The sequence below is a fragment of the Cottoperca gobio genome, chromosome 14, assembly GCF_900634415.1.
Source record: "Cottoperca gobio chromosome 14, fCotGob3.1, whole genome shotgun sequence".
In the NCBI taxonomy this organism is placed as follows: domain Eukaryota; kingdom Metazoa; phylum Chordata; class Actinopteri; order Perciformes; family Bovichtidae; genus Cottoperca; species Cottoperca gobio.
The window spans coordinates 23,209,925-23,222,823 of record NC_041368.1 but is presented as its reverse complement, the minus strand read 5'-3'; the positions used below and the strand labels follow the sequence as shown (position 1 = coordinate 23,222,823).

The 12,899-nt window shown below is 43.1% G+C and overlaps 1 protein-coding gene across 1 annotated transcript in view; it reads left to right on the top strand.

The window, feature by feature from the left end:
- The window catches only part of LOC115019197 (glutamate receptor 4-like), a 93,585-nt gene extending 89,804 nt beyond the window's left edge, over window positions 1–3,781 (top strand). The window contains 1 exon segment of the mRNA XM_029448632.1: window positions 3,471–3,781. Within this exon segment, the coding sequence (XP_029304492.1) occupies window positions 3,471–3,635 (165 nt within the window). The 3' untranslated portion in view covers window positions 3,636–3,781.
- Window positions 3,782–12,899: the final 9,118 nt, after the last annotated feature.

Sequence of the window (12,899 nt, the reverse complement as noted above, 5' to 3'; positions counted from 1 at the left end):
CACTGCTACCCCTGCCACACAGGCAGCCCCCGCCATAGCCCCGAGCCTAGCCAGAGTCCGAAGCCCAGCATCCACAATTTAGAGTTTAGCGACGTTTTCAATGGGTACGGCGGCGACGGGGAAGCTGATAAGATGTAGTCGGGGTTTCCGTAGAAGTCTGCGTAAGCCTTTGCCCACCCCCAAACCCCCCCCCCCCCCCCCCCCCCCCACCCTCTCTAGCTCCCTGCACAGAGACTGTAAGTGAAACCTGTCATACCCCTGTGCTACCTTCGCCATGCTGAGTGACTGTCGTGACCCGTGGCAAAACACGCTTCCCACCTCTCTGTCTTATCTGCTCACTGTGGTCATGTGACGTCCTCGTCTGCGTTCGAGCTTTCCTCCCTCAGTGTGACAGGAAGCGTCGAGTCATCCTCAGACATGACGTCGCCTCTTCTGCTTCGCAGCTTGTGTGGCTGCAGACGTTGGCCCTCATTTATCAAGCGAGCGTACCGTGTGTACCGTACCTCTCAGTGGGAAGATATTAATCATGTCGGCTATTTATAGGAATTCAATAATGTTGAATACACACGATAAATGCCATGATTGATCACCCTTATCAAAATCTGCTATTCCTGAGTTAATTAGGATAATTAAAATGCAAGTTTAGACAAATGAGGTGGTTTAATTGGCATATAAATGATAGGAACAATCTTAGAATGCATTTCTAAATGTATTAGAAGTGAAGTTAAGCAAGACGAGTGCTACTGCTCACACCTGCAACTGTTGTAACGCAGCTTTTCCACTGCACTCGTAGCCTCTTGTAAGGAAGGGCGTGTTAAATGAGGACCAATGTCTTACTTGTACACACACGTCTCCACTTGTGAGGACATTTCATATCAAACTGCAGTACATTCGTCCGTGTAGTGTCTGAACATCTGAAGCTCCTTTTGTTTTCCTCATAGCGAACCATCAAAAGTTCTTCTTGTGAGGGTCTAAACACACACACACACACACACACACACACACACACACACACACACACTGGAAGCTGACATGTTGTAGCTGAGGGATCTGTCTAAAGTCTGTCTGTTACAATGTTCAGCCACAGAACACATTTAATGAAAAAGCAGCCCTGAGCGCACAGCAAGCCCTATATAATAAAGCCATGTCCACACACTGTACATTGTGAGGCTGAAGTAAACATAAGCGAAGTGTCCCTCGAGCCCAGCCCACTTTATTGATGTGGAGCTCCTTTTCTCCGGATATTTCCCCGAGGTCGTCGACCATTAGACTTTCAGATATCTTCTCACACTCGGTGTATATCTGTCCAGCGTGGTTATGTGTCCCCCATCAGCACTTCAGCTCAAACTTTTCATTAGCTTCACTGTTGCTTAGTCAGCTTCCCTGTCCCACTGCCTGCTACTATCACTCACTGTGTAATAACTCTGTCGCTGATGGACCTACGTTGTAGTATGGGGCTGGCTTGATACTGTACTGAATGGCTATGAAAGGTGTTCTGCTACACGACTGTATATATTTAACTGTTGTTTTGTGAGGCTGATGTTTTTATAGATAATGTTGAAGCAGATTGGAGTTTTAGTTCTGCACAAGTTTCTTAGAGACGGAAGTCACCGGTTAATGAACGAGTGAAGATAGGAAGATAAGATAGAGAGAGAGAGAGAGAGAGAAGAGAGAGAGAAGAGAGAGAGAGAGGAATAGAGAGAGAGAGAGAGAGAGAGAGAGAGAGAGAGAGAGAGAGAGAGAGAGAGAAGAGAGAGGAAGAGAGAGAGGGAGGGGAGGAGAGAGAGAGCGGGAGAAGAGAGGGAGAGGGAGAGGGAGAGAGAGAGAGGAGAGAGAGAGAGAGAGAGAAAGAGAGGGAGAGGAGAGAGAGAGGGAGGGAGGGAGGAGAGAGAGAGGGAGAGGGGAGAGAGAAAGAGGGAGAGACAGAGAGAGGAGAGAGAGAGAGAGACAGAGAGAGAGAGAGAGAGAGACAGATGAGAGAGGGAGAGAACAGAGAGAGAGAGAGAGAGGGACAGAGAACAGAGAGGGAGAAAGAGAGGGAGAAAGAGAGACAGGGGGAGAGAGAGAGTGAGAGAGACAGAGGGAGAGGGAGGGGAGAAAGAGAGGGAGAGGGAGAGAGAGAGACAGAGAAAGAGAGGGAGAGGGAGAGAGGAGAGTAGCAAGAGAGGAGAGGGAGAGAGAGAGGGAGGGAGGAGAGAGAGGGAGAAAGAGGAGGGAGAGGGGGAGAGAGAGAGCGGGAGAAAGAGAGGGAGAGGGGAGAGAAGAGAGAGAGAGAGAAAGAGAGGGAGAGGGAGAGAGAGAGGGAGGGAGGGAGAGAGGGAGAGAGAGGGAGAGAGGGAGGGAAGAGAGAGACAGAGAGAGGAGAGAGACAGAGAGGAGAGGGAGAGAACAGAGAGAGAGAGAGAGGGAGAAGAACAGAGAGGGAGAAAGAGAGGGAGAAAGAGAGCAGGGGGAGAGAGAGAGGGAGAAGAGACAGAGGGAGAGGAGAGGGATGAAAGAGAGGGAGAGGGAGAGAGAGAGACAGAGAAAGAGAGGGAGAGAGAGAGAGATAGAAAGAGAGGGAGAGGGAGAGAGAGAGGGAGGGAGGGAGAGAGGGAGAAAGAGAGAGGGAGAGAGGGGGAGAGAAAAGGAGAAGGCGAGGAGAGAAAGAGAGAGACAGAGAGGAGAGGTGAGAGAACAGAGAGAGATAGATGGAGAGAGAACATAGAGAGGTAATAGGTGAACAAGATAGATTAAGAAAGAGAGACAGGGTTATTAGATATATATGTTATATATAAATATATATTATATATACATATGTATATTTATAAATACATATATATATATATATAAATATATATTTATATGTATATATATTTATTAATTTATTATTATTTATAAATATATATATGTATATATAAATATATATTTATTAATTTATTATTATATATACATATATATATGTATATATAAATATATATTTACATAAATATACAGTATATACATCATACATTTGGAAGTTCAGCTCAGCTAAAGTTCCTCTTTCTCTTGTTTTTCACTGAGCTTCAGTAAAATCTCAAGATCTTTGAGATTTTATTTGTTTGTACAATAAAACAAAGCAGCAGAAACACAACAAACAAAAAGAAAAGAAGAGGAAGAATCTCACTCCAACAAGCAAAACACAAAACAAACAAGCCAGGAAAAACTCCCCAAATGTACAAATCACACAGAGGGAAAGAACAAAAGACACGTGAGGGAGAGCGACTGAGGACGGGCAGACGTCCTTTGTGCAGAATAACAGATTTAAACTCGTTGTTCTGGGATGTTTCAGACTTGATGATTCTGGATCTATGTGTGGGAGAAATGAATGTGGATAGCTCTGTGTCTATATTTAGATAAACCCATCCTAAAACTCCAATCTGCAACCGTGCACATTTGTCTTCTTCCCACCTGCTCCGTACACAAACCTACGTCTTTGTTTCTCTCCCCAGCTCACATTTACAGAAGCCATGAGGAACAAGGCCCGTCTGTCCATCACAGGCAGCGTCGGGGAGAACGGACGGGTGCTGACGCCCGACTGTCCCAAGGCCGTCCACACCGGGCCTCCCCTCCGCCAGAGCTCCGGCCTCGCCCTGGTCTCCTCCGAGCTCCCGTGAAAACCAAAAACCTCTCAAGTGCCTTATTCCAAGAACACAAGAAAAAAACAAACAATAATCACACCGCCCATGAAACAACCAGAAACTTACCACGAAGAAACAGGATTCTCACACACAACAGGGCACCTCCAGTGGGCGGGGCGGGACAGACGGAGGAACAACAAACCCCACGACTACAGGTTTACGACTCGTCGTGGCTCCAGAAGCAGAGCAATTCTTTCCTTTTTGTTTTTACTGTGTGGCCACACGGAAGCGTTTGAATCAGAAGGTCCTGGGAACCCGCTGAAGAGAAGCAGTGAATAATATCATGAAATATGATAAACATGAAGACCAGAAAACTGTAAACTCAGAAACTGTGCTTTGGTTTTTTTGGATTGCTGTGAATTGGCGAAAAAACAAAACAAAAACAAAAACAAAAAAAAAACTGAACTACAATCAAGATTGTTTTCAAACTGTATTTGCTCCACAGGCGTGAGCTGCGTTCAAGAGACATCCGTAGATATCAACGCCGGGAGAGTCGTAGCCCGGTGCCACGAAGATATGACGATAAATATTTGTATTCATAATAAAGAAAAATGAAATCTATTGATATTGAATATATGAGCAAACATAGGAAACTGTGAAAATAAGTAAATATGTATATTCCATGGAAAACAAAATGAAGACTTTAGCTGTACATAGGGACGACTGTGTAACATGCTTGCTTTTTAAACAGATGTACATAGCAGATACTGTAGTGGACAGACACAGTTCCTTTTTTTTATCATCTTTAAAGATTTTATTCATCGCAATAATGAAAAAGATGCCACTTGAAGGAGCAGACGTGTGAAAATCTGTTACGTGTTGAAGACTTAACTGTATTATATAGGAACATTCAAACTCTAAATGTGAAGGGGTATCAACTGCCCAGATATTCTGATACCTGTTGCATTCAAATTCATTAATATATTCAACGATGAATGTTAAGTAGCTCCACCCCCAACCCTTAGACCACACCCCTCACTGTGCAGACGTAGCCCCAGAGAGTCGCTCGTGAGTAGAGCTTTATAAATCAACTTTCTGCAGAATATTACTATTTTTTTCATTCTTTGATCTATTTTTTGTACCGAGAAATTAGAAAGAAGCTTGTCTTGTCTCCTGGTTTTAAATGTCGAGAGTCCAGTCCTACCTGGGTAGATCTTTTAGACCGTTACGTGTGTGTGTGGGGGGGGGGGGGGGGAAGTCCAAAACCATCATGGGAAATAGAAAAATGCCATTTCTCTCTCACTATATGTTATTTCAAGTGTCTATTTCCAGTCAGACGTGGAGCCCGAGCTGAGGAAGCGTCTGTTTGTATGTTGAACAATGATTTTAGAGCCCTTCCTTATTGGAACACTGTGGATCCACACCGTAGCAGAAATGTACTTGCTCCAGTCTCACCGGCTGAAGTGTCCTCATCTCCTCTTTTTGTTTGGACAATCTGCAATAGGATACAAGAAGCCACATCTTCAGCAACACCGGCCGACGATGGCGTGGTTCTAAATGTTCTCATCCGGCCCCCGCACACACGCTTGCGGCAGGACGGGGAAGTCTGCAGCCGAGAAACCAGCTGAAAGTATTTCAGGTCATGCCTTTTTTTTTTTTTTTGAAGTGTAATATGGCGTCTTATTTTTGGTTCAATTGTACATCTTTATTTTGATCTTTTTTAAGTAAAAACAAATTTCAAATTGCGATGTCCTGTGTGGTTATTTGAAGAAGAGGTCGGAGAGAAGCACGCACGGATGAACCTCTTCATCAACGCCGGATTACAAACTCTGCAAAGTGACACCAGAAGTTTCAAGACTTTCAGATTTGGAAATATGCAACACTAAAGCACTTATTCCTCCAGGAAGTCCCACCCAAGAAGTAGTCCTACATAAAACACAAGCTGTCACAAGAGATAACATGTTAATTAGCAGGTTTTAGATGATTTATTTTGAAAATCCTTGCTAATCTTAATCTTAAAGCCAAAGTAAGAGAATGAGAGAAGTAATATTTCTACTTTCTATGAACTATTCCTTTAAAGTCTTTGTCACTTTACTCTCTGATCTTGAGGAGGGTCCGTTTCTAAATGTAGCTTTAAGACCTTTATTGTTTTAAATAATGTATTTATATGATGCATATTTGTAGATACATGTTTGGTGTTCCATCACAGGTGAGGCCAGGTAGCATTACACCTGCACACGTTGTGCAGAGAGTGAGAGGAACACACGGGTTAATAAGGGTCTGGCAGCTTTTCTTTTAATGCCAAACTTTCCACTTCTACACAAGAAATATAAAAATCAAATGTGCAGATTGTCTCGACATTTTGTGAGCGTGCTCATCTTTATTTACACAAAGGATGAAGCTTCATATTATAATTTACTTCACCACAAGACAAGATTAAAGTAAAGCCAACATGCTTTACTGACTCATAAATCTCCTGCGCAAAGTTCAAGGTGCAAAGTGGAGATGTTAGTGTCCCAGCCGTCTGCAGACTTCATGGAACAGGACGTACTTTCTGAGGGCAGCCTGGATTTCCCTTTCGTTTCCCAAGATCCTCTTTGGTAAGGTGCTTTAATGACATCATCATTAGGCGACCTGACTGGGAGGCAGGTGGGAGGAGTTCTGGAAGCTTTGTTAAGTTAGGAAAAGATAACAAAGTTAGTGAATTTAATACTCAACATCAGCTGCAGAGCACTAAACATGACAAACTGAACTTTACGATTGTAAGAGAAAGAAAGTTTCTTACTTTGAATAATACTTACGGGATCATCAAGTACGTAGAAGAAGATTTCACACGAAAGAACTTAATTTGTCTAGATTTTAGTCTAAATGTCTTAGAATGAGATCCTTGCAGCCGATACGGACCGGAGGAATGATGTACTATACTATTTGTACTTGTACTGCAGTATTACTGTATTATTTATACTTGTACTTCAGTATTACTGTAGTATTTATACTTGTACTGAAGTATTACTGTAGTATTTATACTTGTACTGTAGTATTACTGTAGTATTCATACTTGTACTGAAGTATTACTGTAGTATTTATACTTGTACTGTAGTATTACTGTAGTATTCATACTTGTACTGAAGTATTACTGTAGTATTTATACTTGTACTGAAGTATTACTGTAGTATTCATACTTGTACTGAAGTATTACTCTAGTATTTATACTTGTACTGAAGTATTACTGTAGTATTTATACTTGTACTGCAGTATTACTCTAGTATTTGTACTTGTACTGCAGTATTACTGTAGTATTTATACTTGTACTGCAGTATTACTGTAGTATTTATACTTGTACTGAAGTATTACTGTAGTATGTATACTTGTACTGCAGTATTACTGTAGTATTTATACTTGTACTGAAGTATTACTCTAGTATTTATACTTGTACTTAAGTATTACTGTAGTATTTATACTTGTACTGCAGTATTACTGTAGTATTTGTACTTATACTGCAGTATTACTGTAGTATTTATACTTGTACTGCAGTATTACTGTAGTATTTATACTAGTACTGAAGTATTACTGTAGTATGTGTACTTGTACTGAAGTATTACTGTAGTAGTTGTACTGAAGTATTACTGTAGTATTTGTACTTGTACTGAAGTATTACTGTAGTATGTGTACTTGTACTGAAGTATTACTGTAGTTATTGTACTTCTACTGAAGTATTACTGTAGTATTTGTACTTGTACTGAAGTATTACTGTAGTATTTGTACTTCTACTGAAGTATTACTGTAGTATTTGTACTTGTACTGAAGTATTACTGTAGTATTTGTACTTGTACTGATGTATTGCTGTAGTATTTATACTGTACTGAAGTATTACTGTAGTATTTGTACTGTACTGAAGTATTACTGTAGTATTTGTACTTGTACTGAAGTATTACTGTAGTATTTGTACTGTACTGAAGTATTACTGTAGTATTTGTACTGTACTGAAGTATTACTGTAGTTATTGTACTTCTACTGAAGTATTACTGTAGTATTTGTACTTGTACTGAAGTATTACTGTAGTATTTGTACTTGTACTGAAGTATTACTGTAGTATTTGTACTTGTACTGAAGTATTACTGTAGTATTTGTACTTTACTGAAGTATTACTTGTACTGAAGTATTACTGTAGTATTTGTACTTGTATTGAAGTATTACTGTAGTATTTGTACTTGTACTGAAGTATTACTGTAGTATTTGTACCTGTATTGAAGTATTACTGTAGTATTTGTACTTGTACTGAAGTATTACTGTAGTTATTGTACTTCTACTGAAGTATTACTGTAGTATTTGTACTTCTACTGAAGTATTACTGTAGTAGTTCTACTTGTACTGAAGTATTACTGTAGTATTTGTACTTGTACTGAAGTATTACTGTAGTATTTGTACTTCACTACAGGACGACTCATTTGTTTTTACAGCTGAAGTCTAAACTGACTGTAAGAAGTTTCCTGAAGCTGAAGTGAGTGTTTGTGAAACATGTTGAACACACAGTATCTGTCACACCCTGCTCTCCCCCCCCCCCCTACTCTTCCTGTAATGTGGAGGAGCTTGTTATAACCCCCCCTCCCCCCCTGCTCATACACTGCCTGGTCCCTCCCCTGCAGATCTACAGCTGTGTGGATGGGTCTAACCAACATGGCGCTGCACACACACAGCTGACAGGCTCCACTCGCTGCACACACACATGCTTTGAGATCGCAGCTCAAACTAGTTTCACTTCTCAGGAAGTGAGACTCACACAGTCGCTGGCAGTGAAGGAGAAATGGCGCAGAAAGGAGTTCAGCTGGACCGCGAAACCTTGTGTTGTTCCATCTGTCTGGATCTACTGAAGGATCCGGTGACGACTCCCTGTGGACACAGCTACTGCAAGAACTGTATTCAAAGCTTCTGGGATGGAGAGGACGAGAAGAGAAGCCACAGCTGCCCTCAGTGCAGGCAGACCTTCACACCGAGGCCTGTCCTGGCTGAAGAAGCACCATGTTAGCAGCTGTAGTGGAGGAGCTGAAGAAGACTGGACTCCAAGCTGCTCCTGCTGATCACTGCTATGCTGGACCTGAAGATGTGGGATGTGATGTCTGCACTGGGAGAAAACTGAAAGCCTTCAAGTCCTGTGTGCAGTGTGTGGCCTCTTACTGTGAGAAACACCTCCAGCGTCATTATGATGTGGCTCCATTAAAGAAACACAAGCTGGTGGAGCCCTCCCAGAAGCTCCAGGAGAACATGTGCTCTCGTCACGATGAGGTGATGAAGATGTTCTGCCGTACTGATCAGCAGTGTATCTGTTATCTCTGCTCTGTGGAGGAACATAAAGGCCACGACACAGTCTCAGCTGCAGCAGAAAGGACTGAGAGGCAGAGAGAGCTCGAGGGGAGTCGACTAAACATCCAGCAGAGAATCCAGGACGGAGAGAAAGATGTGAAGCTGCTTCAGCAGAAGGTGGAGGTCATCAATCGCTCTGCTGACAGAGCAGTGGAGGACAGTGAGAAGATGTTCACTCAGCTGATCCGTCTCATGCAGAAAAGAAGCTCTGATGTGAAGCAGCAGCTCAGATCGCAGCAGGAAAGTGAAGTGAGTCGAGTCAAAGAGCTTCAGGAGAAGCTGGAGCAGGAGATCACTGAGCTGAAGAGGAAAGACGCTGATCTGAAGCAGCTCGCACACACAGAGGACCACAACCAGTTTCTACACAACTACCCCTCACTGTCCCCACTCAGTGAGTCTACACTCTCCTCCAGCATCAACATCCCTCTCAGATACTTTGAGGAAGTGACAGCGGCTGTGTCACAAGTCACAGATGAACTCCAGGACGTTCTGAGAGAGAAGTGGACAAACATCTCACAGACTGGGACTGAAGTGGATGTTTTACTGTCAGCAGAGCCCAAGACCAGAGCTGGATTCTTAAAGTATTCACGTGACATCACACTGGATCCAAACACAGCACACACACAGCTGTTATTATCTGAGGGGGGACAGAAAAGTGACAGTAATGAGTCAACATCAGTCTTATTCTCATCACACAGACAGATTCACTGGATATCCTCAGGTGCTGAGTAGAGAGAGTCTGACTGGACGTAGTTACTGGGAGGTGGAGTGGAGCGGGGGGGAGTTCGTGTAGCAGTCGCATACAAGAACATCAGCAGAGCAGGGGGGGGGGTGAATCTTTATTTGGATACAATGATAAATCCTGGGCGTTACGTTGTGACAATAACAGTTATACATTTTATCACAACAATGTCCACACTCCCGTCTCAGGTCGTCCGTCCTCCAGACTCGGAGTGTACCTGGATCACAGAGCAGGTGTTCTGTCCTTCTACAGCGTCTCTGACACCATGACTCTCCTGCACAGAGTCCACCACACATTCTCTCAGCCGCTCTACGCTGGAGTTGGTTTATATTCTCCTGGAGACACTGCTGAGTTCTGTAAACTCAAGTAGACAGAAGTAAATCTCTGGTTCTCCTTCAGGGAGTCTTCTTCTCTCAGTGAGTAAACTAACCCCCCCGGACTAAGTGACATGTTCTATGTTTCATATTATATTCCAGATGATCAGCTGTACAATGAACCTGAATAATAATCACAATATAAGTGCAGGAGGTTTGTGTGACACCAGGATGAAGTGTGAGCAGATAGTTTCCTGTGAATGTTGATCACAGATCACATTTACTTTGAACACAATGTTCTTGTAATGTTAACAGTGAAGTTGAACATGACCCTCATCCTGGGTGGGGTTTGTATTAAACATGTTAAGACTAAAAAGACTTCTTCCTCTAAAATGAATGTGAACGTGTGATTTAAGGGAAGCGGCTTCAGCTCTGTGTTTAAACTCTGAAACGTATTTCGTCTCCGTGTTTGTGCCGACGGCTGATTGTTGTGGCGTTTGTTCAGCTGTCACTCAAACATTGTGGGCGGTGCTTGACGTCATCAGTGGTTGTGTAATGTGGGACTTTGTTTAGGTGGAGCTGCTCCCTCTGTCTGTGGAGCCATGGAGGCTCTCACTGCTCATCATGTTGCTGTCTCTGCATCAACATGTCCACTCAATGTTTGATGAATATTTGTGTTGATGTATTTCTATCTTGTTTCTCTTCCACTGCATGTGTTCAGAGAGGAAGCAGCAGCTTCATCCTGGACACTTTGTTCTGTAATAAAGACGTCTAGAAGCACATTGATGTGTTGTTGTTGTTATGAGGGCTTATAGAAGTGTACTTATCCTGATCATAATCCATCAGCAGAGGATTCATTCTTGTCTTTCACATGCTGACATTGTGCTCAAAGTGAACGTGTACATGAAGTCATTGAACTTTACTGATGTGAGAACAAAGTGCAGCTTCACATGATGAATAAACAAACATCAACAAATATCAGGTCAAATATTGTGCAGTGAAAAGACTGTTGAGCGTGCAGGGACTGCTGCATGTGTGCTTCTGTTACATGTGTTCATGTGGATATGTAACACAGAATCATTGCAGCTTGTATTTGTGGATGGGTTACTTCCTGACAGGACATTAATAACATGCAGCATTTAAAGCTGCTTTAATTATTTCTTTCTTTCATAAAGCCGTGAAATGTTCACTTATTTTACTTTAACTGAGAGAAATATATTTTATTAGCAGAATTAGCATCTAAAGATACTTAAAGTACCAAAAGTAAAGTAAATTATATTCTGTATAAAACCATTTCAGATTAATACATATTATTTAACAGGATTATATTATTGCTGCATTCATGTGTTCATCACTTTAATGTTGCAGCTGGGGAAGTCGGAGCTTTTTCTGCATATACGTGACGTCCCAGAGGGATCAATAAAGTTATATTAACCTTTAATAACACAGGATCAATCGTTTGTTGATTTATATTTTATATCCTGCTGAAGGCTTCTAGTCTGTCTGAATTTTGAATCTTAATCTTAATGTTGACTTTCACATCTGAGCCACATGGAGATTATTTTAAAAATAGGAAATAATTCAAAGGCTAATAACGACCAGCGAGTTCCCCCCGAACTGATGTTGGTCCAACATTAGAAGCGAGAAGATGACTGATAATGAGAGCGTCCAAATGTCTTCCTCCTCCCTCCTCCTCCTCCTCTCCCTCCCCTCCCTCCCTCTACACAGCTCCATACTGTGCTCGATTTGTAGTCCGAGGCTTTACTCTGAAATTACGCTTCATTATGTACATTTAAACCACTCTGCTCTGTCTGGACAGTCTTTACCCACTGCTGCTGCTGCTGCTGCTGCCGCTGCTGGTGCTGTTGTAGCTGCAGCTGGTCGTGGTGGTGCTGCTGCTGCTGCTGCTGCTGCTGCTGGTGCTGGTGTAGCTGCAGCTGGTGGTGCTGCTGCTGCTGCTGCTGCTGCTGGTGCTGTTGTAGCTGCAACTGCTGCTACTGCTGCTGCTCCTGGTGCTGTTGTAGCTGCAGCTGGTGGTGCTGGTGGTGGTGCTGCTGCTGCTGTTGTAGCTGCAACTGCTGCTACTGCTGCTGCTGCTGGTGCTGCTGGTGCTTCCTGTCTGTTCCTGCTGCAGGTAACACACCGACTATAGATAAGTACCCCACACACAGCAACACATCAGAACTATCCCTTTAAGTTCTGAGAATCAGGAGATGATTGTTGACATTGCAGCTTCATTGGATGCACATGTTCCTCCCCCACCACTGCTAAATGTAGTCATGTGTTAATATTCTCCATCTTGTTGCTAAGAAGACTCAGCGTGTCCCCAGAACATGCAGATCATCAGGTCATCGTCCTGATGAGGAGCACTGTGTGAACCTGGAGCTGCGTCAGCTGGTAAAGTCCAAATTAACAAAGGTCTGCTACTTGTTGCAGCATCTTTCAAATCAGAGTGTGCAGCTGGAACACTGCACAACACAGAACTGCATGAAGGATCAGCTGTGAATAACACATGGAAATAAAACACACAAAGCACAGAACACCTGCATCAGCACTAGAAGATGAGACTGACATCGCTCAGTGACGTGATGTACCGTGAAGTTACACCTGCGCCCAAACAAATGGCCGTGTAGTCTGTGTTACCGTCTGCAGCATCTGGCCTGCTGCTGCTGTCAGGACAGCGCGACTGTGGAGACTCTTGTCCACAGTCAGGGATAAGGATGACAGAGAGGAGGTGTAGTGTCACACACACAGCTTTATTCTCACACAGGTAAGAGGCTATCACAGGCACAGCTGACAGGTCGCTCTCCTGTCCGTCGCTCTGCTGTCCGTCGCTCTCCAGGCTGCGCTGCGTCGTGGCTGAAGAAGCGTCTCCGTCTCCTC